General features: G+C 39.2%; 2 protein-coding genes across 9 annotated transcripts; both read right to left on the bottom strand.

Moving 5' to 3' along the window:
* Positions 1-5,836: 5,836 nt before the first annotated feature.
* On the bottom strand, positions 5,837-27,058 carry LOC115967593. Of its 8 annotated transcripts, XR_004086490.1 has the most exons (5): positions 25,237-27,058; positions 24,556-24,628; positions 21,929-22,004; positions 6,511-6,562; positions 5,837-6,156 (listed from the first exon to the last, which is right to left on the bottom strand). XR_004086490.1 is itself a non-coding variant. In XM_031086717.1 (4 exons), exons 1-3 carry the CDS (start codon positions 26,952-26,954, stop codon positions 21,972-21,974), a joined length of 1,824 nt encoding a protein of 607 aa, XP_030942577.1. In that variant the 5' UTR covers positions 26,955-27,058; the 3' UTR covers positions 5,838-6,156; positions 21,929-21,971. The 8 variants fall into 8 exon arrangements, 7 of the variants coding, with proteins under 7 accessions (XP_030942577.1, XP_030942579.1, XP_030942578.1 ...); XM_031086717.1 differs by lacking the exon at positions 6,511-6,562 and having other exon boundaries at positions 5,838-6,156; XM_031086719.1 differs by lacking the exon at positions 5,837-6,156 and having other exon boundaries at positions 6,551-6,588.
* LOC115966962 lies at positions 16,685-17,626 on the bottom strand. The gene is made up of 2 exons (XM_031086083.1): positions 17,339-17,626; positions 16,685-17,239 (listed from the first exon to the last, which is right to left on the bottom strand). The coding sequence occupies exons 1-2, from the start codon at positions 17,624-17,626 to the stop codon at positions 16,685-16,687; spliced, it is 843 nt and encodes a 280-aa protein (XP_030941943.1).
* Positions 27,059-27,376: the final 318 nt, after the last annotated feature.

The raw sequence follows: 27,376 nt of genomic DNA, 5'->3' as shown, positions 1-27,376 counted from the left end.
TATTATACATTATATTACAATGCAAAATAATTATTTATTTCCACATATCACGTGGGTCTACGACTAATAAATAAATAAAAGTTGAAAGGCATTTTTCTCTAATTCTTAAGTTTATATCCAACAAAACCAAGCTTTGTCCCAAATGTTTTGGTGGGTCTGCCATGAAACTCAACAAATTAGTCAGTGTTAGCCACATATAGAGTGACTAAATTTTAGTCTGGTTGTCAACCTAGATTTTAAGTTTAGATCCAAAAAATAAAAATTATATGACAAGCATCGCCTTTAACACTGAGATTGGGTCCGTTTGGATACAGCTGAAAACTGAAAACTGAAACTGAAAACTGAAAAACACTGTAGCAAAATAATTTTTAAATGTGTGAATAGTATCGTGGGACCTATTTTTGAAAGTTCAAAAACGTGTACAAAAACACCTTTGAACGTTTAGACCCCCAAATAACAACTTAATCAATTCAAGCAATATGTCAAACAACTAGTGTGCGGAAACTTAACATATGCTATCAAACGAAATTGATTAAATACTATCTAAGCCATAACAGATTAATATCCACAGCAGATAAATAAAAAGGCAAAGATAGAGAGGAAGGAAGATGCAAACACAAAGACAACACGCGATGTGTTATCGAAGAGGAAACCGAAGCCCTCGGCGAAAAACCTCTCCGCCGCCCTCCAAGCGGTAATCAATCCACTAGAAAATATAGTTGGGATACAAGGACAGCAATAGACCCTCCAAGCCTAATCTACCCAGTGCACCTAAGCCCTCCAAGCTTCTTGCTCCAACGAGGTTACGCCGAACCTTTTTCTTTTCTAGCTTCCCGGATTCCGCTACTAGACCGTAGCATCAACCAATGAAGATTGGTTCCTTCCTAACTGCTTCCCAGAAATCCAAACAGCAGTCTCACAATGATGATGATGGTGAGAACCTGGTTTGGTATAAAGCCTCTCAAGGATTTGACAATGGAGAGGAAGAGAGTTGAGGAATTTGAAGAGTCTCTAAGGTATAGATTGTGTGTGAATCAATCTAGTTTTTCTCTAGGGTTTCTCTCTCAAAATTCTCTCTGGAAGCTCTCTTTCAATCGTGGGTAATAGGGGTATTTATACTGGAGTGGAGAGGAATGTGAAACGTCAGGTTTTTACAAAACAGGGGTGGCTCGCGGCTTGACTAAGTCGCGAGATCCAGTCGCGAGATAACCGTATGGCCAGTTGTCCTGTTTTGTCCCTGTAGTGCTCCAGCTAGCATGACTGTTCATCTTCCAGCATGCTTGGCACGTGTGCTGCTTCTGGCGGCTTGCAGCCGCGAGTCACCCGCGAGTCCCAGCCGCGACACTCTGTTTTCTTGCACACTCTTGAGCAAACTTCACTCTATCTCACTCACTACCCTTACATCAAACCCACCTAAATACAGGGTTACTAAATGCTGAATTACAAGCAAATTTGGCACGGAATAAAGCCAATAAGATGGTTGAATAAATTCAACCTTACAATTTTTAATGAAAAAGTTGCTGAAAAGTGTATTTTGTGGGATCCATGAACAGTACATAAAAGCACTGTTTACACAAGAAAAGTCAAAAAGTTACTGCTTGACAAAAAAAAAAAAAAAAAATTGTGAAACGTAAACGTGCGTCTGGGAAGCGCAAAACGCGCTTCCCAAACGCACTCTAAATATGCCAACTTGTAAGGCCTGATGCGAACACATGACCCAAGTTCATTTATTCTTAAATGTTAAACTGGTTTGCGTTTGCACTAGGCTTAAGAAAGATTTGATGTTGTACTAGCTCTCATGTTCATTACCTCAAAGACATATAAGAAGTGAAGAAATATCGAACTTTCATGATCAATCATGTTTTCAACATAGAATAGTCATATTTTTCTTTTAGTGGAAACCAAAACTATATTTGCAAAGAATGACATTAACTAAGAGTTAAAGAAATTCTCTTAACAAGAGTTAGATAATCCATTGCACATACATAGAAATTCTCTCTCTCTCCTATATGTGGTAGATTTAATGCTTGGTAACATAGTTCAAGTCTTTCCTGTGAACTTCAAGAAACTTAACAATTGAAAAGAGAGCATCAATGGGAAGGTTTTAAAAATTCAAGGACTTAATAGGCGGGTCTGTGAGGCTATTGGTGCCTTCCAACTCAGCTAAAGTTTTATGCCCTGTTAAATCCGTAGAGCCAATGGACTTCAGGGCGACTCAATACAGTTTGAGGCTTCCAGTGATAAGTTTAAAAGAGACGTTTTTTTTTTTTTTTTACATATATTTAATTAGTTATTTTTCATCTCAATATAGTATTGAAACATTTCTCACTTCTTAAGATGAAAAATTTCTAACCAACTTTTTTTTTCATGATTTTTTTTTATTCATTTCTGAGATTTTAATGTAAATAGTGAAATGGAACTCTTCTCCCTCGGGCTGGGTCAAGTGCAATGTGGATGCTGTAGCAAGTGACAAGCAAGTTGCAGTAAGAATTGTCTACATAGACGACAGGGGCAGTGCAGTTAATGTGTGGGCATTCAAAATAGATTCTGAACCTCCGTTATAGGGAAAATTCTTAAATACTCCCAGAGTATAATGAAATGGTGTTTCCTCCTTTCACATTCATGGTGGACCTCACCATGAATTGAATGTGTTAGACCCAACCATGAATATAAGAGAAGTAAACACCATTTACCATGCTCCAGAAGTACCTAAAAATTACTTTTGTCCCGTTAAAGGGTGAAGCACATGCATTCCCTTTTGGAAACTAAGGCTACCTCAGGATTAGCAAAGTGCACATTTGAGTCTAACTAAGGCTACATCAGGTTTAGCAAAGTGCACCTTTGAGTCTAACCTCATCTATAAGCACTATTATTTAGTTTGAAGCTTTAGCACAATTTCTCCTTTCAGGTTTTTACCTTTTTCTATATATATTTTTTTCTTTTTGCATTTATTTAGTTCGAATCTTTAGCACAAATTCTTCATATCTTCTCTACCCAATTCGAGTTTAGGCTCTCATCTAGTTCCCTATTCTGGTTATGTTGTACCAGACTTCCTGTTAGTCATCCATTGCACGGTGCCAAATCTGTATGGCTATTGAATTACTGTAACAACACCACCAGTTAGATTTTGTGCAAAAACAAATTGTCCAGATAAAAAGGCACGTTTGCTATTTCCAATTTTCACCTCTCATTATGATTAATGGACCAAAATCTGAATAGTCTGGATTTTGTTTTCAATAATCAAATATTAATGTAATAATCACAAAGAAGCTAGCACATTCTAAAAAAAGAGAAAATTACACTTTACAACCCTAAACTATACACCAGATCACACTTTACACTTTAAACTATTCGAATGCACACTTTGCACCCTAAACTATCACACTTATCATACTTTGTACCCCACCATTTAGTTAACTGTTAATTTTAACAGAATTTAGACTCATGTAAGTTATGTGACAGCAACAACAATCAAAAGACCAAATTGCCCTTTATTAACTATCCCTCACTGTTACGCATCTTCTTCCCCAGTCTCTTTGTCTCTCGCTTCGCTCCCCTAGTCCAAGACTCTTGCTTTCATCAACTTCAGAGATGAACTTTGCATCAACCAAAAAAGGTAAGAATATTTACAACTAAAAAAATGAATTAACATGCCAAAGGCCTTGTAGCTGAATTGGCACCTCTCCATGCACAAAGTGCTTGGGGGTCTAAGGGGGAAAGGGTTCGAGCTGCGGGGTTTGCAGCATGTTGTAATTATTTCTCAAAAAAAAAAAAATGAATTAACACCACAAGGGTAAAGTCATTTAATACCACTTTCGTCACTGTACAATAACCATAGCTTGTTCCAAGTTTCAACAACTCCAAATGCAAAGTTTAATAACAAAAAAAAAGCCTAACTTCCATTTAATATTTTGCAAACATCCACTTTCTCTAAATTTTAGCTTTGAATTTTTTGTCTTCTGTGTTGAAAAAAAATAAAGCGAAAAACCTGATTAATTTCCTAGAGAACAAGGAAAATACCAAAGAATTCAAGACTGGCTTTTTTTGAGCATATTCTAAAAGCACTTTATTTCATTTCCCTCTTAATTCTTACAAACACAAATGCCTCTCCACACCATGAATTACTATTTTCTTCCTTAAACAATCCTATTAAACCCAATTTTTCATTGAAATCTTTTTTGGGTATTTTCCCATAGAGGCAAACAGAGCTTTAACAAGCAAAGGGTGTTTTGGTCTTTATACAATGTCACCTAAGAAAAATCATGTAGAAGTCACGTGCTATTAATTTCTGTTTAACTTAACCACAAAATTAATGTCAAAGTGCCAAGTGTGATAAGTGTGATAGTTTAGAGTGCAAAGTGTGCATTCAAATAATTTAGAGTGCAAAGTGTAATCTCATGTATAGTTTCGGATGGTAAAGTATAATTTCCCCTTTAAGAGAAAGATGATAAATCTATGGTCATCTGATTTGATTATGAAAAGGTAATTATGAAGTGCAAATGTGCAATATAATCCCACTTCATTTTCCTATCTCAATGGGAAAGATCTTATACTGCTGATTAAACCAAGTGATCAATTGGAGTTACTTAATGCAATATTATGAATTATTTCAACTTATTATATATTTATTATCTTCATTCTTTGTGATAGAAGAATGGGACAATTTCATGTGATTCATGACAGTGAAATGAGAATCTCACATGGTTATAATTTAGCACTCTTTAAGTAATTGTGACTGACTTCTTCACACGACTATTAGTTTTAAATGCATTTGACCCGGTTTTCAGCTTCACTCTTTGGCTAACATGAAGCTGGTGAAATAGAAAAGAAAGATAGGTAGCATTATTTTTAAACTTGTAAGAGCAACCACATCTTATACATCCATTTTTATACTAAAAACCTACTTTTTTTATGTTACACATTCACTTTTACAAAACACCTACATCAGTTCATCTATTTTATCACCTCCTTTATTTAAATAATCAATTTTCTCAATTTTTTTATTATTTCCTCAACCAACCCCTTTATTATAGGCGCGTTCTCTCTCTCTCTCTCTCTGAACCCATTTTTTCTGATACAGCTCTCTACACCCATAACCCATCTCTATACCCAAATCTGAATCAACTCTCCCTCTCGCTCTATACCGATCCACAGCTCCCTAGCTCTGATCATCTCTATACTGATCATCTCTATATCGATCTCCCTTTCTGAATCAATTTTCTGAATCATTTCTATACCGATCTCCCTAGCTCCGATCCATAGCTCCGATCAGGTAAGCACCGATATCTCCCTAGCTCCAATCAGGCAAGACCCATACCCACAAGTTCTGATCAAGCGAGGCTCATGAGCTCCGATCGTTCCAGTCAAGTGTATCTCTGTTTTTTTTTTTTTTTTTTTTTTTTTTTTTTTCACTTTTGAGCACGAGTATCTCTATGTTGATTTGTCTGTGGATGTGTTTGGGTTAATTTTCAGTTGAGTTTAGTTAATACTCTATGCTAGATTGCGGTGTTTGTGGTGGTGCTGGGTTTGGTGGTTGGGTGGTTATTCTAGCGCTCTGGGTTGTTGTAATGGTTGAGGAAGAGAAGTAGTTTGACAGAGGAGAGAAAATAATATTAAAAAAATCGTTTACACAGTGAACAGTAACCGTGCATATATACACGGTTACTGTTCATTTTGCAAGACATCATGTATATTTAGACATTTTTACATGAACTGATGTGGAAGGATTTTGGGATAAAATATGTAAATTGGAGCACTTTTTGTATTTTAGATGAGTATCCACGAGCCGGTGTGGATGCTCTAAGTCAATAACCTGCTTTGCATTCGGCCGTTTTGAAACAAAGGCAATACATTGAATTGTACTAATATCGATTACACAACAATGCAAACAAAATGTTTGGTGAAACATTTCCAAGCAAATTCACTGAGTTGGTACATTGAAATGTTATGACCTCAAGTGTAAGAACAGAATCAATGAATTAGATCAATGAACAATCAACAGTGACTCCTACACCTCTCCAGACAATTGTGTTTCCAACAACCTAATAGTCTACTTGTAAGAAATAGGAAAACTGAGTAAGTCTTTGGGGGTACAGTGACTAGAAGATGAACATGATGAGAGCATATCCATTTCTCAATGCGATGGCTGGTCTAACCCTGTTGAGAAAAAATAAAAAAGATACTACAAAATCAAATGCAGTAAACTCAATAAAAAGGAAACACATAAACACCATGACAATCAAAGAACTCTATAGGCATAAAAACTAACGTTCTAGTTAATTGAATGTGTCAGTGGCGATAAATAGTTCATAATTACAATAACAATCTCAAACTACAATCGCTACAAGGTGTCAGTAGTTCACTAGGTTAATACCACTGCATGATAAGTTTAATCTAACAAGAAATTGTAATAATGGATTACACTGGAAACATGTTAACTGAATTTAAAATTTTACCCAAATAAGTTATTCACTATCTCCAAGACTCGGAAATACAAGAAAAAGGCTATACCTTTGTGAAAGGTATCGTAAACCCTAGTGGAATTCTGAGCAAACTAGTCACCCTTGCAAAAAGATCACGGACAATTTTCTGTCAAATGTTGATGCACAAAGCAAAATAGAAAATAAAAGATAGGTAGCATTACGTTGCAGCAATGCTTCACACATTGCAGAAGCATTGCAATCTACAATAAAAAACGACTTCTGAATAAATTAACTAATTACAGGGCAGGGTCTATTCTCTCTCAAGTCAAAGAAAGAAACAGATCCAAACAAAGCATTAATCAAATTACCATATATATATCAACAAACTTTCTATTTTTACTTATCATATAAATTTTTTTTATCTCAGTTTGATGGCTGAGAAAGCTGAGAATAAAAGTCGCAAAAGAAAAGTAACAAAGTCCTATAATTTTTGATGCATAACTTCTTCAAAACAAACAAATACATCAAGCAAAACACCTAACCTTGGCTAAATGAATCCAAGCCCAAAACAAATTAACTAATCCAAGAATTCCTCCCATCCTTCTCTGCTGAATCCTGTTACTATGGTTGTGGACCTTGTGGTTGTCGATCAAGGTAGTCAATGGTTTCAAAGGGAATTAGTGGCATATTATGGTCACTCATATGTTGCCATGCCCTTATATATTGAATTTGGAAATCAGTCTCAGAAGTTCATCCTAGACTCTACTATCCACAGTCCAAACCCTTATTATCAATTAGAGTGAGAAAAAGGAAAGAAAAAAAAGGACAAAAAAAGAGAAAAAAGAAAAGAAAAAGAGAATTAAACAATTCCCTTCTAGTTCAGCAACCGAAATTTTGTTTTATAAATAGTATGATCAAAATGTCATCAAGTTCATATTAGATCTACAGTAGATCTAAGTTATCCTCACTACATAAGAGAACAACCTTTTTTTTTTTATATAGGCACTACATAAAAGAACTTCTTTGCTACTTGTTTGTTTCCAATCAACTGATCTTCATGTTCATATTTTTATAGGTCCCGGTGGTACCCTTAAACCTATGCAAAATTTTGTAGTCTTTTAACACTGTAAACCATAGTCATTTGCATGGTGCAGTTCCACAACTTATCCATCTTAGTCATTTGAACACATATGGTTAAATCATGAAAATAGGAAACCTGCTCCCTTTGTCAATGTTTCTGTTGCATTTTATCTCATTGTACTTATTAGATGATTGCTGATGGGAATTAACTCATTAAACCCCAAAACCCCTTGGAGGTGGAAAAGGCAAGAGATCTTTTGGGCAGAAGTCAAGTACACTACAAATAAAATGTGCATGCATAATCTCAAAACTATTACTTTTTGTAGTGATACATTTCCAAACTATTCACACATTCAGACACTTAACACCAATATATATATATATATATATATTTTTTTTTTGATAGGTAATATAAGAATTATTATTGATGAAAATGGAAAAAGAAACATACAATGTGTTCATGAGAATGAACACAGCGAAGTACAAAACAGAACACCACAGAAAACAATCAAGAGACTAAACTAAGAGAAGAAAAAAACTGAACAATAGAAAAACACTCAGTAAAACCCCAGCACCGAGACCAATCAAAAAGACTTCACTGGCACAGGCCTATTAACTCAACCAAAGACTTCTCAAAATCTTCAAAGGACCGACGATTACACTCCATCCATACAGTCCACATCAAACATCCTGGAATTAAATTCCAAATATCTAAATCATGTTTCCCAAGCCATTGATTCCAACAAAATAATAATTCCGTCATAGCGCTAGGCAAGACCCACTAAATAACGAAAGCCTGAAGCATAAAAACCCATAAAGAATTCGCCACATGACAATGAATAAGGAGATGGTCCACAGATTCCCCACTGCACTGGCACATACAACACCGATTTGCCAAAGGGCAACCTCTAAGCATGAAATTATCCAATGTAAGAATGCGATCATGAGCTGCCGTCCATAGAAAAAAAGCCACCCTTTCGGGAGCCTTTGCTGTCCAAATGCCCTTCCAAGGGAAGATAGAGTTGGGAGTCGTCCTGAACTCATTGTAAAAGGAACGGGTATCAAACTTACCATTTCCATTATGGGTACCAATATTCTTTTAAATAATTAAACAAATATATGAAAAAAGTGTTATCTTCTTTTCAATAAAGTGCATACATAAGAAAAAGTGAAAAGAGTATAGATGTTGACAAGAAAACAATTTTGAAAAAAAAAAAAACTACAAAATCAAATGCAAGAAAAATCAATAATAATAATAATAATTGATAATTCCTCGGATATCAGTAGGTTGACAAGACTCGAACGATGATCTTTGGGCTATATCCTGTAATACAAAGAACACTGAATCAGAGGGGACCGGGGGGGACCGGCCAAAAGTCCTCCCCCGATGAAGTTAGTTACTTTTGAACTCTCTGTAAGGAAGGAGTATTTTCTCAAAATAAAATTGTCTGAATCCCTTACCCTTCATCGAAGAATCCTTATATAGTATGTGTGGGGCGGTTATCTGTTTAGTAACCGTTCCCAATGTCGAGGAGTCCGGGGAATTGGGGGTAACTTCCATAACCACTATGGAAGTTACCTAGGTTGGACGAGACTTCCATGGTGAACTCGTCCATCTTTAGTAAAGGATGGACAAGACCATCTTAGACGGCTTGCCCTGCTTAAATGATGAGTAAGATTCCACGAGGTATTGTCCATCCATAGACGGACGAGGTTAGCCAAAACGCTTGGAACATTTACTTCGCCTATTTGATTTATCGTAGCTTGTCTTTCGTTGGACGAGACATATGGACGAGTTATGGAGTTGGATGATTTCTGTGACACCATCAGTTGCCCCCTCCTCCATGTGGGTCGTCCAAAGAGTTGGGTGAACTGCTGACACGTCCTTGGACGTCTTTATCAGTTGGCTAATAAATCAATGCACCACGTGTCATTTTTTTTATTGGCGACTGATTCGGTCGATTTAGTTTTCCGAGGTAGATGCCACGTGTCGTTTTCGTATTGGTAGGGTCGTTTCGAATGCCCAGGTCAGCATCCTATAAATAGTGGAATGCCTCCCTTAACCCTTCTCATTTCAAAGATTTTCTTGACATCCATCGTCTAGAGCCTCGTCTAGGAGTTCCTCTGCGTCTAGAGTCTTCTTTCGTCTAGAGCCAGGTATTCTTCTTCTCTCCGTCTTTAGGTTCTAAGTTCCTTGTCAAAGATGTCTGTTGCTTCCTCGTCTACTGATAGCCTTAATAGGGCTATAGACGAGTATTATGAGGACAGTAGTGATAGGTCTAGTTCTAGCAGTGCTAGTGATGATAGTGGAGGAAGCACGGACGAGAATTACTCTTCTGGGGCCCCTGGGTTCCCTATTGAGGTCGTCCAAGAACAACTTAGGAGAGCTTCTGGCTCTCAAGCTGGCTCTCCGTCCAATCCTACGGATGAGGTAGAAACCGTCTTTAGTTGCGCTATAGGCGTCCATTCTAAGACGGATGAACAAAGGTTAAATAGTCTTAGATCTTGGTACCAAATCCCAGACGAGTTTAACCCTAGGCTGCTCGTTCGTGGAGAGTGGTGTTGTGAACCACGTTTTGGAATAGGCGTCTATGAATCTTACTTCCTAAGTGGCCTTAGGTTTCCTTTAAATGCTTTCGCTAGAGAGTTATTAGTCAAGTTAGGTTTAGGTGTTTGTCAATTCAATCCTAATGCATGGAGATTAGTTATCTCCATGCAAATTTTGTGGAGGGAAGTTTTTGGTGGGAACCGTCGTCTTACAGTGGACGAGTTCCTTTATTGTTATAAACCTTCTGCAATAAGTCAATCTGAGGGTTTTTATCAGTTTACTGCTAGGGGGAATGATTGTAGGTTAATCAAGTCCCTAGCTTCGTCTAATAGGAAGTGAAAGATGGAATTCATCTTTGTTTCAGGCTTCTGGGCAGGGAACCCTGTGGACATTGGCAGGAATCCCTTTCCTCCTTACACTGGGGACCTAGGGAACCTTCGTCCAGAAGGTACGTCCCTTCCCCTTGTTTATTTTTATTCTTTCTTCTATTTGGTATATTTACAATTTCTAACCTTTATTTGTTCATTGTGTTGTAGCTGCCAAACGTCCATCTTTGAGCAAATTCCACCGTGACTGCGTCCACAGGGCTCGTCTTCATATAGACAGGAGCTTTCGTTCTCTTGTCACCCTTAGACGTCTAGCCAAGTGGGGTTTAGGTCCTGAGCCTTCAGACGAAGCTATCGCCCACGAGGTTACTGTGCGCAAAAGTAAGTTTTTAGCTAAGCCTCCTTTTCTTTTTTTTTCTTTTTTTTTTTTATGTATACATTCCTGATCTGTTTATCTTGTTTTAGAAATGTCAACAATGAAAGAGAACAAAGGGAAAGAAGTTGTAGGTGAGGGGAAACGTCCTGAGGCTCAGACCCAGGATCGTCCTGAGGGTCAGGCACGTCCAACGGCTGGGGACAAAAAGAAGTTCTTGCCAAAGAACATTGACTTAGAAGGGTTCCCCAGTCGTCGAGACAAAAGAGTGAAGCAGGGCTTGTCCAAGGTGGTTAAGTCCAAACCTCCACAGTCTCAGCCTTCCATCCAGGTAGTTGATGTGGACTCGTCCACTCCAGTTGAGTCCACTCCGTCCAAGACTCCTCCGCCCAGAACTCCTTTGGCCAAGTCTACTGCGCCTGGCTCGTCCCAGCCTTCTACGAATATCATTGAAAATGAAGATCTGGCTTGGGAACGTTTCCAGATGGCCGTCCAGGACGAGGACATAAACATGTGCTATAACATGGGCTTCAAGGAGTTTGAGCATTCAGGCGTCCATGACCTCTTTAAGGTATGTTATTATCTCTCGTCCTTGTTCAGTTAGCAACTTTTCCTCATTTAACCATCTTATGTTGTTTTATCTATTCATAGGCCATGTCAAAGTTTATAGTAGCGTCCAGACAGGCAACAGAGCTGGACAAGACGAGAGTCTTGTTGGAGACGAGGATTCAACAGGTGAATGCTGACTGTAAAAAATGGGCTGGGGCTGCTGCAAAAGCTAAGGACGAGGTCAATGAGCATAACAAGCTGATCGAGGAGCTAAAGACTGATGCATTAGAGAAGGATACCCGCATTGATCACTTGCAAAAGATGAACGACGAGCTGAATGCTTGTCTCTCCAAGGCAAAAGAGGACGTTGTGGCTGAATTTAAGTCGTCCAAAGTGTACACAGACACTTTGGATCGCAATTATGCAGCTGGTTTTGAAGATTTCAGAATGGACGCTATTGAGAACTTCCCTGAAGTTGATTTTAGCTCAATCAAACTTAACCTTGCTGCTGCCACAAGCTCTCTTCTCCAGACCGGCTCTGATGACGTCAATGTGGAAGACGACGCCAGTACTCAGCCTCCCCAGGACGAGCCTGATGTGAATGCTCCCCCTGCTTAGGACGAGACCTTTAAACTTGGTAGCCTTTGTTTTCTTTTTTTGTTTGGTTTATATTTGGTCCTTTGTTTTAGGACCTTCTTTATGTAACAAGAATACACTATACTCGTCCATGGTTTTAGGACGGGTCTTTTAAGCAAACCATTTCAGTTTTTCGAACTAATCAAGGGTTTTTGGACGTAGGATGTCCACCCTTTGAATGAAGTTTTATTTTCTTTGCATGGACGAATGCTGCTAAGCTATTTTAAGTCAACCCCAGCTTTAGCTCGTCCATGTCGAGAATACATATTTTTCATATTGGTAGTCTAACTCGTCTTAGCAGGTAGTATTTTTAATTAGCTTGATTCGTCTTAAGACTTACAAGCTAATTTTACATACCATCTTACTTATTTTGCCCAACTTTTTCTCTCGTCCAGAGTTTGGATTGTTTCAGTTGGCTTTGCCTCGTCCATGATTTGGACGAGTGTAGTTATGGTTTTTTCCTTGCTTTATTCAAGAAAATTTAGACGTTACATCTCTGCGTCCAGAGATTTTATTCGTCTTGGATCTTTCAATCCTTTTGAGGATTGGCTTGGACGACAATATCATGGAGATGTAAAATTCACACAACATTTTGTACATAACATAGATATTGTTTACAGATAAGGCACATGCACACTGATGCCTTTTTATTTAATAAGTATATACTTCATAACTTCGTCCATAACCATGACACAACCATAATAAGTAATAAGATAGTAGTTTCAAACTTCAAATACAAATAGCACCAAACATAGTAGTATCAAACACAAACAACATCAAACATAAGTAGAACATTAGTAGACAGACAAGACCCAGACTCGTCCATAGATTCACTTTAACTGATAATACCTTCTCAGGTGCTCCACATTCCAAGGATGTTCCAACTTTCTCCCGTCCAGGGCCTCCAGATAGTAGGATCCTTACCTTTTCCAGTTGATAACTCTATAGGGTCATTCCCAGTTTGGGCCCAACTTCCCATGTGCTGGGTTTTTAGTTGACAAAGAGACCTTTCTTAGGACGAGATCTCCTATGTTGAAACGCCTAGGCTTCACCATCGCATCATACTGCCTAGCCATGAGGTTCTTGTACTTTGCTACCCTGTGTTCTGCGTTTGCCCTTACCTTGTCTATTAGATCGAGGTTCAGACGGAATTGGTCCTCATTATCCTTGTCTTGATACATCATCACCCTGTGATTAGCCATATGTACTTCTGCAGGTATGACTGCATCGCTTCCATAGGCTAGCTTGAAAGGAGTCTCCCCTATAGGGGTTCTCACTGTGGTCCTGTACGCTCATAAAACTTCTGATAATTCATCTGGCCATACTCCCTTTGCCCCCTCAAGCCGATGATTTTCAACAAGGATCGGTTTGCAACTTCAGCTTGGCCGTTGGCTTGGGAATGTGCAGGCGAGGAATAATGGTTCTGAATTTCAAAGTGTAAACAAAAGTTCTTGAAAAGTGCATTGTCAAATTGTCGTCCGTTGTCAGACACCAATACCTTCGGCACTCCAAATCTGCATACAATGTTATTCCACACGAAATTTTTCACATTCTGTTGTGTGATATTTGCCAACGGTTCTGCTTCCACCCATTTGGTGAAGTAATCAATGTCTACCACTAAAAACTTCATCTGCTTTATTCCCAAAGGGAAGGGACCCAAAATGTCCAGTCCCCATTGTGAGAAGGGCCACGGTGCCACCATTGGGGTGAGGTATTCCGATGGTTGTCTGGGGACGTTGCTAAACTGCTGGCACTGGTCGCAAACCTTAATGTATGCTTTAGCATCAGCTTGCATGTTCGGCCAGTAATACCCTGCACGGACGACCTTGTGGACAAGTGATCTGGCTCCTGAGTGATTGCCACATGCCCCTTCATGAACTTCTCTTAGTACGTAGTTTGCTTCGTCCGGAGCTAAGCATCTAAGGTAAGGTTGAGAGAAACTTCTCTTGTATAGCACTTCATTCATAAAGACGTATCTAGCTGATCTCACCCTCACCTTCCTGGCCTCGTCCTTCTCTTCTGGTAGTCGTCCGTCTTTCAAGTATGATATAATGGGGGTCATCCAATTTTCTCTGTTATCCACCTGTTGTACTTCCAGGACATCTATACTTGGCATATATTGAACTTCATCTGACTCGTCTATTGATTCATTTGCTGAGGCTTCTTTTGCTATAGTATCAGCTTCCACGTTCTCCTCCCTTGGGATTTGAACGAAGTCAACTTTTTCAAATCTTTTCACAAGACGCATCACCCTACTAAGTTACTTCTTCATTCATTCTTCCTTCGCTTCATACATCCCGTTTACTTGCCCCATGATCAGTTGAGAATCCCCCATGACACATATGGACTTGGCTTCCACAGACTTAGCCAATTCTAGCCCTTTGAGGAGGGCTTCATATTCATCTTCATTGTTAGTTGCTTGGTACTGTAGATGGACTTTATGTTTCAGTTTATCTCATTCTGGGGATTGTAGGACCACACCAATTCCTCCTGCATGTCGTGTAGACGAGCCATCCACGTGGACAACCCATCTCTTATTGTCTTCTGTCTCATTATGATTTGGGGTAAACTCCGCAATAAAATCTGCTAGGGCTTGAGCTTTTATGGCATGCCTTGGTTGATACCTAATATCAAACTCATTGAGCTCTACAGCCCACTAGATTAATCGTCCGGCAGCTTCCAGTCTATTCATTGCCTTCTTGAGCGGATGATCTGTCATCACATTAATAACATGTGCTTGGAAATAATGCCTCAGCTTCCTAGAAGCAGTGATCAGTGCGAAGGCTAATTTCTCCATTCATGGATACCGTCCTTCCGCTCCTTTCAATGCCTTACTTGTATAGTACACAGGTCTTTGCACTTTATCTTCCTCTCTTATCAATGCTGAGCTCACGGCATGCGGGGTTACCGCTAGGTATAAATATAATTCCTCTCCCTCCACTGATGGACTCAGCAGTGGTGCCATTGTAAGGTATACCTTCAGATCTTCGAAAGCTCCCTGACACTCGTCGGTCCATTCGAATGCTTTTTTAAGAACCTTAAAAAATGGCAAACATTTATCAGTAGCTTTAGAGACAAACCTGTTAAGCGCGGCAACTCGTCCAGTGAGGGATTGGATTTCCTTGGTATTTTGCGGTGGCTTCATGTCCAATATTGCTTGAATTTTATCTGGATTTGCTTCAATTCCCCTGTGAGAGACCATAAAGCCAAGAAATTTCCCTGACGATACTCCAAAAGCACATTTGCTAGGATTCAGCTTCATGTGATACTGTCTTAGTGTGTCAAATGTCTCCTGTAGGTTGTCTAGATGCCTTCCCTCGTCCTGACTTTTCACCAGCATGTCATCTACATAGACTTCCACATTCCGCCCAATCTGCGGACGAAACATGTGGTTGACCAACCTCTGATATGTCGCCCCTGCGTTCTTTAAACCAAATGGCATTACCTTATAGCAGAATAAGCCTTGACTGGTGACAAAAGATGTTTTCTCTTGGTCAGCCTCGTCCATCCTTATCTGATTGTATCCCGAAAAGGCATCCATGAAGCTAAGCAATTTGTGGCCTGCAGTTGAGTCTACTAACTGGTCAATGCGCGGCAGCGGATAACTATCCTTGGGGCAAGCCTTGTTCAGATCAGTGAAATCTACGCACATTCTCCACTTGCCATTTGCCTTTTTGACCATTACTACATTGGCCAACCAATCCGGGTAGTACACTTCCCGAATGAACTTCGCTACCATCAACTTTTGGACCTCGTCCTTGATTGCACCATCTCTCTCACGGGCAAACACCCTCTTCTTTTGCCGCACAGGCTTGGAGGAAGGACATACATTCAAATGGTGGGTAATGACACTAGGGTCTATACCCGGCATATCCTCGTGACTCCACGCAAAAACATCAATATTTTTCTTCAAAAACTGGACGAGGTCCTTTTTAATCTTCTCTTCTAAATCTGCTCCAACCCTGGTACATCTCTCAAGGTTATCTTCATCCAAGGAAATGTCTTCCAATGCTTCAGTAGACTCTGCTACAACCTTCTTTTCTTCAATATTCATGGCTTGAACCCGTTCATCCATGGCCAACATGGCCAGGTAACATTCTCTTGCTGCCAGTTGGTCTCCTTGTACCTGCCCTACCCCGTGTTCTGTCTTGACTGATAAGTGGTAAGTAGAGGTAACGGCTTTCCAACTATTCAAAGTTGGTCTCCCAATTATGGCGTTGTAGGAGGATGGGCAATCTACCACAAGGAAGTTCACATCCTTGGTGATTTGTCGTGGGTATGCCCCCACTACCACGGGTAAGGAAATAGTACCCATTCATCTCACCAAAGCCTACTGGGGGGAGTTCACTGAACGGAGCTGGTCTCGTCCTAATCTCATCTGCTGAAAAGCTGGATAATATAAAATATCTGCTGAGCTTCCATTGTCCATAAGCACTCTTCTAGTTGTGTAGTTTGCAATTAATAAGGAGATGACGAGAGCATCATCATGGGGGTGATGAATTTTGTCAGCGTTCTCGTCCGTGAAAGTGATTGCCTACTCGTCCGTGGACCTTGCTCTCAGTGATCATCCAGAAAGTTGGACGCTGTGTACTACCTTCAAGTATGCTTTCTTGGACTTGGACGACTGGCTAGTTGAACTTCCCCCAATAATGACTCTTATTTCCCCGAGTGGTGGTCGTGATGATTCTTCCATCTTCCCTTTCTGTTTCTCGTCCCTCTGGTCTCGTCCAAGAAAACCTCTCAACTTCCCTTACTTTATAAGATTTTCAATTTGTTGCTTTAAATCAAAACACTCGTCTGTGTCATGACCATAATCCCTATGAAAGCGACAATACTTGTTCCTATTGCGCTTGTTGGGATCTCCCTTCATTTTCTCTGGCCATTTCAGGAAATGATCATCCTTGATTTGCATAAGGACTTGCTCAAGTGGAGCGTTTAAAGGGGTATATTGCTGGTTCCGTACTGAAGGGCCTGGCTTCTTACTTTCTCGGTCTCTCCTTTCCTCCGTCCGTCCCTTCTTTGGACGAGTACCTTGCTCGTGATGGCGACTGGGATTTGCGTCCATTCTTTCAGACCTCTTCCTCTTCTTAGCAATGATCGCGTCTTCTGCATTCATAAAATTCTGAGCCGAATGGACGAGTTCGGCCATGGACTGGGGCTCTTTTTCATAGAGTTTGTGTATGAACAGATCCGAATTCACCCCATTATGGAAGGCCACCAATAGGAGTTTATCATCTGCTTCATCCACACTAAGGGCTTCTCTGTTGAAACGGGTGATGAATGACCGAAGGCTCTCGTTCTCTCCCTGCTCTATTGTCAACAGACTGGACGAGGAACGCTTGTGCCTTTGTCCCCCAATGAAATTGTTAACAAACAACTTGCTCAACTCTTCAAAAGAACTTACCGAATTTGGGGGTATTTTGCTGAACCAAACTCGCGCCGGACCCTTAAGGGTGGTAAGGAAGGCTCTACACATTATCTCATCAGGCACCCCTTGAAGATGCATGATGGTCTTGAAAGTGGCTATGTGATCAAACGGGTCACGTGTTCCATCATATGAATCCAGAGAAGGCAACTTGAACTTTGATGATAGGGGGTGACCATTGATGGAAGCCGTAAAGGGGGAATCAGTTCTGTGAACCAAATCTTCTATCGGATTCGCCCTTCTCATATTCTCTTTCATTTCCTCCATAACTCTCTTCATTTGGTCCATTTCTTCCTTCAAGTGTGGTACCGTTCGTGAAGTGGTGCCTCTAAACTGATTTCCAATTTCGATATTCTCTCTACCGCCATGACTCTGTGTTTGTCCTCCTTCACGTTCTTCATGTGTTTGCCTCCTCATATTAATCTCCATTCTTAACTCTTGGTTTTGGCGAGTCAACTCCGCCATAGCGTCTGCCATAGATTACGCATGTTGGACAGATGACGCCTGCATGACCTGTGCAGACTGGTGATCGCGATGTGGGTTACTGCTTCCCTGATGGCCTGGGCTAGTAGCCCTCGATCTAGTCCGAACCATCAACCCTTTGTCACGGAGAAGTAAACTGTGAAACAATCTCTCCCCACAGACAGCGCCAACTGATAATTCCTCGGATATCAGTAGGTTGATAAGACTCGAACGATGATCTTTGGGCTATATCCTGTAATACAAAGAACACTGAATCAGAGGGGACCGGCCAAAAGTCCTCCGATGATGAAGTTAGTTACTTTTGAACTCTCTGTAAGGAAGGAGTATTTTCTCAAAGTAAAATTGTCTGAATCCCTTACCCTTCGTCGAAGAATCCTTATATAGTATGTGTGGGGCGGTTATCTGTTTAGTAACCTTTCCCAATGTCGAGGAGTCCGGGGAATTGGGGGTAACTTCCATAACCGCTATGGAAGTTACCTAGGTTGGACGAGACTTCCATGGTGAACTCGTCCATCTTTAGTAAAGGATGGACGAGACCATCTTGGACGGCTTGCCCTGCTTAAATGATGAGTAAGATTCCAAGAGGTATTGTCCGTCCATAGACGGACGAGGTTAGCCAGAACGCTTGGAACATTTACTTCGCCTATTTGATTTATCGTAGCTTGTCTTTCGTTGGACGAGACATATGGACGAGTTATGAAGTTGAATGATTTCTGTGACACCATCAATAATAATAATAATAATAAAGGAATATTCAAAAACATCATACCATGATAATCAGACAAATGCTGGAATCGAAAATAACATTCTAATTAATCGAATGTGTCAATGGTGGTAATTCGTTCATAATTACCATAAGAATCTCAAACTACAATCGCTACAAGGTGTCAATAGCTAACTATATTAATACAGCTGCATGATTAAGTGTAATCTAACATGAAACACAATGACACATCATGTGAGCTTATGTGGATTAAGCAATTACTTGAGGAATTAAAATTCACTGTGAAGGTACCCATGACTATGCATTGTGATAATCAAGCAGCAATTCATATTACCTCCAACTAAACATATGGAAGTAAACTGTCATATTATTCAGGAGAAAGTAGAAGATGGTGTAATTGCTACTCCATACGTGTCTACAAGAGTTCAAATTGTTGATATGTTTACCAAAGCCTTATGTAGAACTCATTAAGATTTATTATGTAACAAGTTGGGATTGTATGATATATACTCTCTATCTTGAGGGGGAGCGTGTTAGTATAATGTCAGGGGCAGAAGGGATTTTGTATTGTACATATATAAATATATATATATATATATATATATATATATATATTATTTTGTGTTTAGGGTTAATTAACAAACCCTATACACATTTACCCAGTCAACAAATTACTTTCCAGGAGGTTATGCTCTTAGTGATGAGGAAGCAACGAATGGGCTCCATCTTTTACTTAGATATGGAAAATCATGTGAAGATGATAGGCAAGCCATCATGGATGAAAGGTGCAGCACCTATGGTTTGTACTCGTACAAGATAGTGGAGCAATATTCATTGCAACCAAAGAAGAGAAAGGCAAGCCCCAAACCAATGGTGAAGATGAAGTAGGTTGGTCTATTAGTGAAGAATAAATCCTTGCAGTGTCAAATGTGCAAGGTTGATCACTAATGAAGCAAAATACTTAATGTCCATCTGGGTGTGCATGTCTTACAATTGGAGGTTCAACACTTCAACCAAACTTGAGGAAAAGTTTGCTTCCAAGAAAGGGAATCCTGATGCAGGTGCAACTACATTGGTGCTTTTATTTTTGCGTAATTTAGCTGTGAAGTAACAGCAACCTTTTTGTGATGCAACAACAGCAAACTCATGGTACAAAGCAGACACAAAAAGCCCAATCAAGCCAAATTAATGCTGCACAACAGCAAGTTACAGAAACTCACTCCCTATCATGTTTCCAAGAGCACTTCAGGTCAAGTGCTTCTAAAGATGGGAAGTCCAGGAGTCCTCTTTTCATATGTTCAACATTGATTCAAGTTGCTGCAGGCAGTTACAGGCCAGCAACCACTCTTATCTTTTTGTAACTGATTAGTTAGTTAATTAAATGGCTGTTTAGGCTGTAGCTAATAGGATTAGAACACTTGACACTCATCCAAGTGGCTGCTAGTGTCAAACAAGCTGTATAAATACATTTTGTAATCAGTTATGGTAATTGAATGTATTGTTAGTCTTTGTGTGCTATTTTTGTAATCAGTTTCGTGTTCTTGTAGAAGTGCTTATCCACCTATTGATTGTTCTAAGCAACTCAGCCCTTTCATTGTTTCTAAACCATACACAAACAGCCCATCACATTCCTTACATCAGAAGGAGAGCTAACTAAATAAGGCATTTTAGTCAATTTATCTTTTTGATGGACACCAACTATTTAAGCGGGCACACAGGTGTGATGCATGTGCTAACTTTTCCATCTAAGTTAACCCTAAATCAGACAATGGGATACGTTGTAGCAAGAGTCTCACATTTGGGGGGTAATCATGCACTCATAAATTTTGGGGGATATTGTAATTTAGGTGAAAGATTAGGGTAGAAAAGTGTAATTTTCCACACAAAAAAAAAAAAAAAAATTGATCCACTTGAGCATTAAAACCCATTAGGACTACATCCTGAAAATTCCCATGTGTTTACTTTACCCATGAAAAAGTCTGTAAACTCATAACATTAGTCCAAAACCCCATAGTAGTTTTCACAAGGATAGACAATAAGGCTAACTAGTCCAAATCAAAGAATGCCCAATTAATCCATTTTTCTCAAGCTCCTTAGCTATTATAAGACTAATCTTCAATTGGTCTATGTTATATTTTGTTTATTATTATGTTGTGTGCCTCATGTATTCATCTAGGTTGCGTGTAATACCCTTATATCTATATGAAATTATATAGAGATAAGCCCATAAACCGTAGTCATCCATTTAGGGGAGGTCCATCTTAGTCAATCCTATTCATCCATTTTACAACCCAACCCAAAACAAGGTAATCAAAGGCAAAAGGCGACCTTAAGGCGCCAAGGCCTTGTATCGCCCGAGGAGTGAGGCGACAAAAAGGCGCTAGCCTGCGTAAAGCAAGGCGCCAAATTCTTAATATATTTATTATACATATAAAACTTAAATCATATGCACCTAGTGTCTTATAGCATTATAATAAAGTGTTTTTCAATGTGTAGCATGAAGAAACTAGGTCTATCAAATTATTTCAAAATAGGATTAACATAGTTTAGGCTCTATTAGTTAGTTCTAACAATAAGTTTTACAATAAGCTTCTATATAACAATGTATTACAAAACAAATTTGTAAATTAATTTAACTAACAATAGGTTTTATAACTTGCCTTTTGAAATTAATAGTCTAAAAATAGGTTTCACAACAAACTTCTATAAAAAAAAAAATTAAAAATTATATAAAAAATAAATAAAAAAACTTGAGGCTCTCGCCTTAGCGCCTTTTTCATGGCTTAAGGCAGTTGCCTTTCTTGTCTAGGCTCTAAAGGCGAGCGCCTCACTAAAGGTGCCTCACCTTAGAGCCTTTGAGGCGCCTTGCGTAGCCCAGGTGCCTAGGCGAGCACCCGGCTCACCTTTGACTACATTGACCCAAAATACATAAGGGAATGAAGAATTTATCCGCAATGCATTCAAAGTCCAAAAGGTCGTTTATGTTAATCATTTGAACACATGACTAAGTTGTTAACATGAGCAAATTGTTTGTGGGACTTTGTTTCTATTGGATTCTATCTCATCTCGTCTCATTTTGCATGGTAGATGATTGGTCCTAACCTCCAGACGAGTGAAAAGGCAAAAGAAAAAAACCCATTCAAATAGCTTGTAAGCAAATTAAAGTACACGTTGGGTGAAAGTCAAGCACAAATACTAAAAAATGTGCATGCATAATCCCAAAACTATTTAGTTTTTGTAGTAATAAATCTCAAACTATTCACAAGTACAAGCACTTACCACCAATATTTAAAAAATAAAAATAAAAAACTTAGACCCCATCATCTTCTCAATAAACGCATGCATAAGAACATAGAATAAACCTTCAGGGATGATGACTTTATACTTGTAGAGGATCCTCCGTGATCAACGTATTTTTGCTCTAGTTCTCCTCTCAGTCTACAACAAAAAAACAGAAAAGAACATGGAACAATTAATACCTGTTTTTCATAGCATCTTCTTAAAGAAGGCCACCCACTATCATACTTTGATCATTTGCTTCGTTTGATCTATGTATAAATTCCACCATCCGTACAAGTTTGACACATGCTAGCACTACATATAAATGACTTATCCATCTTAGTCAATCCTCATCATCCACTTTACACCACAAACCCCCACCCCCCCACCCCCCCCAACACACACACACACACACACACACAACAAAAAAAGAAGGAAATGACAAAAGTATCCACAATGCAGTAGGTCTACTATGTTAAGCATTTGAAAACATGGCTAAATCATGAAAATAGGAAACCTGCTCCCTTTGTCATTGTTTCTGTTGCATTCTATCTCCGTGTACTTATTAGATGATTGTTGATGGGAAATTAACTCATTAAAACCCAAAACCCCTTGGAGGTGGGCAAGGCAAGAGATCTTTTGGGCAGAAGTCAAGTACACATACAAATAAAAATGTGCATGCATAATCTCAAAACTATTACTTTTTGTAGTGATACATTTCCAAACTATTCTCACATTCAAAACACTTAACAATAATACTCTTTTAAATAATTAAACATATATATGAAGAAAGTGTTATCTTCTTTTCAATAAAGTGCATGCATAAGAAAAAGTGAAATGAGTATACTTGTTGACAAGAAAACAATTTTGAAAAAAAAAAATACTACAAAATCAAATGCAAAAAATCAATAATAATAATAATAAAGGAATATTAAAACACATCATACCATGATAACCAAAGAAATGCTAGAATCGAAAATAACATTCTGATTAATTGAAGGTGTCAATGGTGGCAATTCATTCATAATTACCATAAGAATCTCAAACGACAATTGCTACAAGGTGTCAACAGCTAACTACATTAACACAGCTGCATGATTAATTGTACTCCAACATGAAATTAACACAATGAATTTACCATAGTTTTTTTCTTTTTTTTTTTTTAAATTTTATTTATTTATTTTTATATAGGAAATAAAAGTTTTATTGATATCAAAAGTGCAATGTGTTTACGATTGTAAACTCACAGCAAAGAAAAGAATACAATCAAATCAAATGGAAAATCTAACAGATATAATGAAATCAGACATGGAAATACAATGTGTGAGACCCCAAATACGAGACCACCCAAATAAAGTCCTAGCTAGCGAAGTCTTCAATAGATCAATAGGTCTCTCAATGTCCTCAAAAGTTTGGGCATTGCGTTCCTTCCATCCTAACCACATAAGACATGCCGGTACCATATTCCAAACATTTGAAGAATAATTCCCCAACCAATTCCTCCAAGCGAAAAAAAGAGAGACAACTGTACTCCGCATCGCCCGCTAAACCCCAAACATAAGAAAAACCTCACTCTACAAAGCATGAGCAAACTTGCAGTGGAGTAAAAGGGATCCACAATTTCCTCATCACACCGACATAGGCAACACCAATTAACAAGAGGCAGGTTCTTCTTATCTATTGTAAGAATGCCATCCCTAACAGCAGTCCATAAAAGGAAAGACACTCTTTTAGGTACCTTAACACACCAAATGCTTTGCCAGGGGAAGGAAACAGAAGGGGCTTTCAATAAGGAATTATAAAAGGAGCGCACATCAAAAATACCACTACAATTCAACTGCCAAATCATAATATCATCGCCCTCCCCTCATGGAATTCTGGCAAAAAATGCTCAAAGAAAGAGTAAAATCTCCCCATTTCCCAGCCATTAAATTCATGATGGAAAAGTAAATTCCAACTCCTACCTCCCCCATTTGGTGCATGTAGAATCATATCAGAAATCAGAGCCTCTTGAACCACAGCACAGACAAACAATTCTGGATATAACTCTTTCAAAGAAATAGGATTGCTCCAAGGGTTGTGCCAGAACCGAATGCGAACACCCCCTCCTGCTGCATACACTACATGACCAAGGAAACTATCTACACCTTTCCTAATGTTCTTCCACAACCCACAGCCAAGTGTCCCTCTAACAACCCTAGTGCACCAACCTCCACTAACCTCCCCATATTTAGTGGCAATAACCTGACGCCATAAGTGGTTAACTTCCTCCCCAAAGCACCAAAGCCACTTCCCAAGCAAAGCTTGGTTAAAAAGCCCAAACCTCCGAATTTACCATAGTTCACACAAGAAACACTACTGGATATTGCACCTTTCTGTGAGAAAACCTGATTAGTTGTAAAAGCAAGAAACAAACTATTGTAGCCAGATCTAGTGCAGCAGCTGAGTATAGAGCCATGTCACATCATGCGAGCTTATGTGGATTAAGCACTTAAGTGAGGAATTAAAATTCATTTTGTGATAAGTTGAGCATAATACTAAAAAATGTGCATGCATAATCCCAAAACTATTTAGTTTTTGTAGTAATAAATCTCAAACTATTCACAAGTACAAGCACTTACCACCAATCTTAAAATAAAAGAAAAAAAAAAAAAAAAAATCTTAGACCCCATCTTCTTAATAAATGCATGCATAAGATCATGGAACAAACCTCCTGGAAACTGATGTTGGTGCTTGTAGATTGTCCTCTGCGATCAACGGATTTGACTCCAGATACCCTATCTCTTAAAAAAAAAAAAAAAGATGGAACAATTAATACCTGTTTTCACTGCATCTTCTTAAAGAAGGCCACCCACTAACTATCATACTTTGATCATTACACTTGCTTCGTTTGAACTCATTGGTTTTGATGTATAAATTCCACCATCATCCGTACAAGTTTGACACATGTTAGCACTACATATAAATGACTTAAGTGTATTGTTATTCTTAGGTGCAGATCAGATAAGCACATGCTTAGGGCAATGATTAAAGGGAAAAAGATGATGATGGGTCCCATTAAAGGTTCCACATGATAAAGGGTTACGGAGAGCAGGCTATGGGTTAAAGAGTAGCCTCTTGGTAACTTGTAAACAACTAGCTGAAACTATATGTTGAAGATTTTATGGATAACAATGGCACTTCAAAAAAGCTACCAAATTTAAGAAGGCAATCACATCCTCTACAAAATTATATAAGCCATTAGAATTGTTCTTTATAATGTGATGTTATAGGCTTTGTAAGATCAATTATGTCGATATCAAATACGGCTGTGTTTGGCCACAGCAACAAATAAAAACACGAGTTCTATATAGCAATAATAATTATAATAAAGAGAGAACAGGTAACTTACAGCAACATGCAATCCAAGAAGTCAATGTACTGATCCATGGAATATTTCTGGGTCGACACAGTTCTCAACTCAAACTTGCCCCAGTCCTCGTCCTCCTGATCATATATTGGAGAAATGTCAAGTATGACACAATAAAGGTATTCGATAGACAATTGTGGGTCCTTCTTCTTGACGGAGGACTGCAAGAGAAGGCAGAATTTCTGATCAATTAAATGAAGAAAACCAGGACCACGTGAATAAATACTACTAAAATATTCGCGCCTCCCAAAAATTTTGGCTGTGTTCAGATGATCCTCGAACCACATATTCCTATCCAAATCGTAGGCGCGTATTGTGCATTCATCATTATCTTCTTCAGTGGAAATCCAGTAGAGAGTATTACCAACAGTTACAGCTCTCCCAATATTTGGGGGAAGAATTACAGCTCTTTCAACGTTTGAGTGAACACTTGCCTTGCTATCGGAGGGAAGGCTTAACTCATTCCAACAACGAGTCGTTATATTATAGCTATAAAATAACGAAGGATGACAATCCCAACGTTGTTTAGCTATAATAATCTCTTTTTTGGACTTGAGAAGACCAGAAATCATAATAGAGGAATGAATTTGATCGGGAGGACCGGGTAAGGATTCCCACTTTTTCTCTTCTGGGTCAAAAACCTCTATCCAGCCATCATCTTGTTTTTGATTCGGTTGGAAACCGCCAAGAACGTATAACTTGTGATCAACAACCATGGTGTGAGGATTGTATCTGGCAAAATTCATTGGAAGTCCAGGCTTCCAATCCTCAACACTAGCTGCTGGAACAACATCCATATAACTGTAGATTTCAATGGGAAGTAAAAGACAATAGCGCTCGTGCTGGAGCTTGCGATAATTGAGCTTGAGCTGCCTGAGCTGGAGCTCGAGCTGGCGGTGCTCGCGCTGCTCGAGCTTGGCACGCAAGCGCTGCTCGAGCCCGCGCTGCTCGAGCTGCATGAGCTCGAGCGCGTGCTCGAGCCGCTCGAGCGGCTTGAGCTGGAGCGCGGTTATGTCCTTGCGGAGAGGGAGATCCCTTAAAGATGATTTCTGTGACTGTGCCTTACCAGAACCAGTCAAGAAATCATGACTACCGAGATTCTCTTGATTCTCTTGACCACCGAGATTCTCCGAAGATGATTTCTGTGACTGTGCCTCACCAGAACCAGTCAAGATATCATGACTACCGAGATTCTCTTGACCACCGAGATTCACCGAAGATGATTTCTGTGATTTCTGTGACTGTGCCTCACCAGAACCAGGCTTCCGTCCAGGCACTAGTTTAGTTTCCGCAATATCGTCACCAACACCTGTAGGCTCCCGATCCTCAACCCTAAGTTCGGATGAGAGTGAGGGTAAGAGTGAGAGTGGGGGGGGTATAGAACCAGGCTTCAAATCCTCAAGAGATTTAAAGTCTAGTACCCACACATCGTTGAGGAGAGTTTCGCCACCACCATAAGAGCGACGTTGGCCACCAAGAGAATAAATAAGGCCGCCTAAGGCTGCATAGGATGGCAAATGTTTGGCTACCGAAAACCGGGTGGGCTCCCTTGTGCTGCTCTCCGTTTTCTCAGAAAGACATGCCTCTTCGACCGAGACATCAATAAAGTACCACTCTACAGATCCTGAAGGGATTTTCCCACAAAAACAGATCCGAAATTCTTCATACGGCCCTGAAATCGCCGATTCTTTCTCCTCCATAGATATGACCTATCGATTGAGAAAACTATGGTAATTTAAGGGCAGATTGCATAGGTTACGGTTCAGAATTGGAATGAGAGATAGCGGAAAGGGGCAGCCGCATAATTGGGATTTAGGGTTAGGGGTCCGAATCATTCTTTTCTTCTTAATATATATTACATCTCAACCATAGATTCTAGTAGTTTTTAATCTTGACCGTTAAAATGAGTTTTTTTTGGTTTTTTTTTTTATGGAAGGATTTTTTTTTTTTTAAACGAGTTTAATGAGTTGCCAGTTTTTTATTTGGGGGCTTATGGAAAAAAAGTTTTTTATTTGGGGAGTCTTTTGGGTTAATATTGTAAAATTTAAACTTAATTTGCGTTACAGATACTGTTTGAACTTAATTGAGGAATTGAGGAAAAAGAAAGAATTTCGATAACAGT

This window comes from Quercus lobata, chromosome 11 (assembly GCF_001633185.2).
Source record: "Quercus lobata isolate SW786 chromosome 11, ValleyOak3.0 Primary Assembly, whole genome shotgun sequence".
NCBI lineage: Eukaryota > Viridiplantae > Streptophyta > Magnoliopsida > Fagales > Fagaceae > Quercus > Quercus lobata.
Note: the sequence above shows the minus strand (reverse complement) of the source record. Positions and strands in the feature narration are given on the sequence as shown.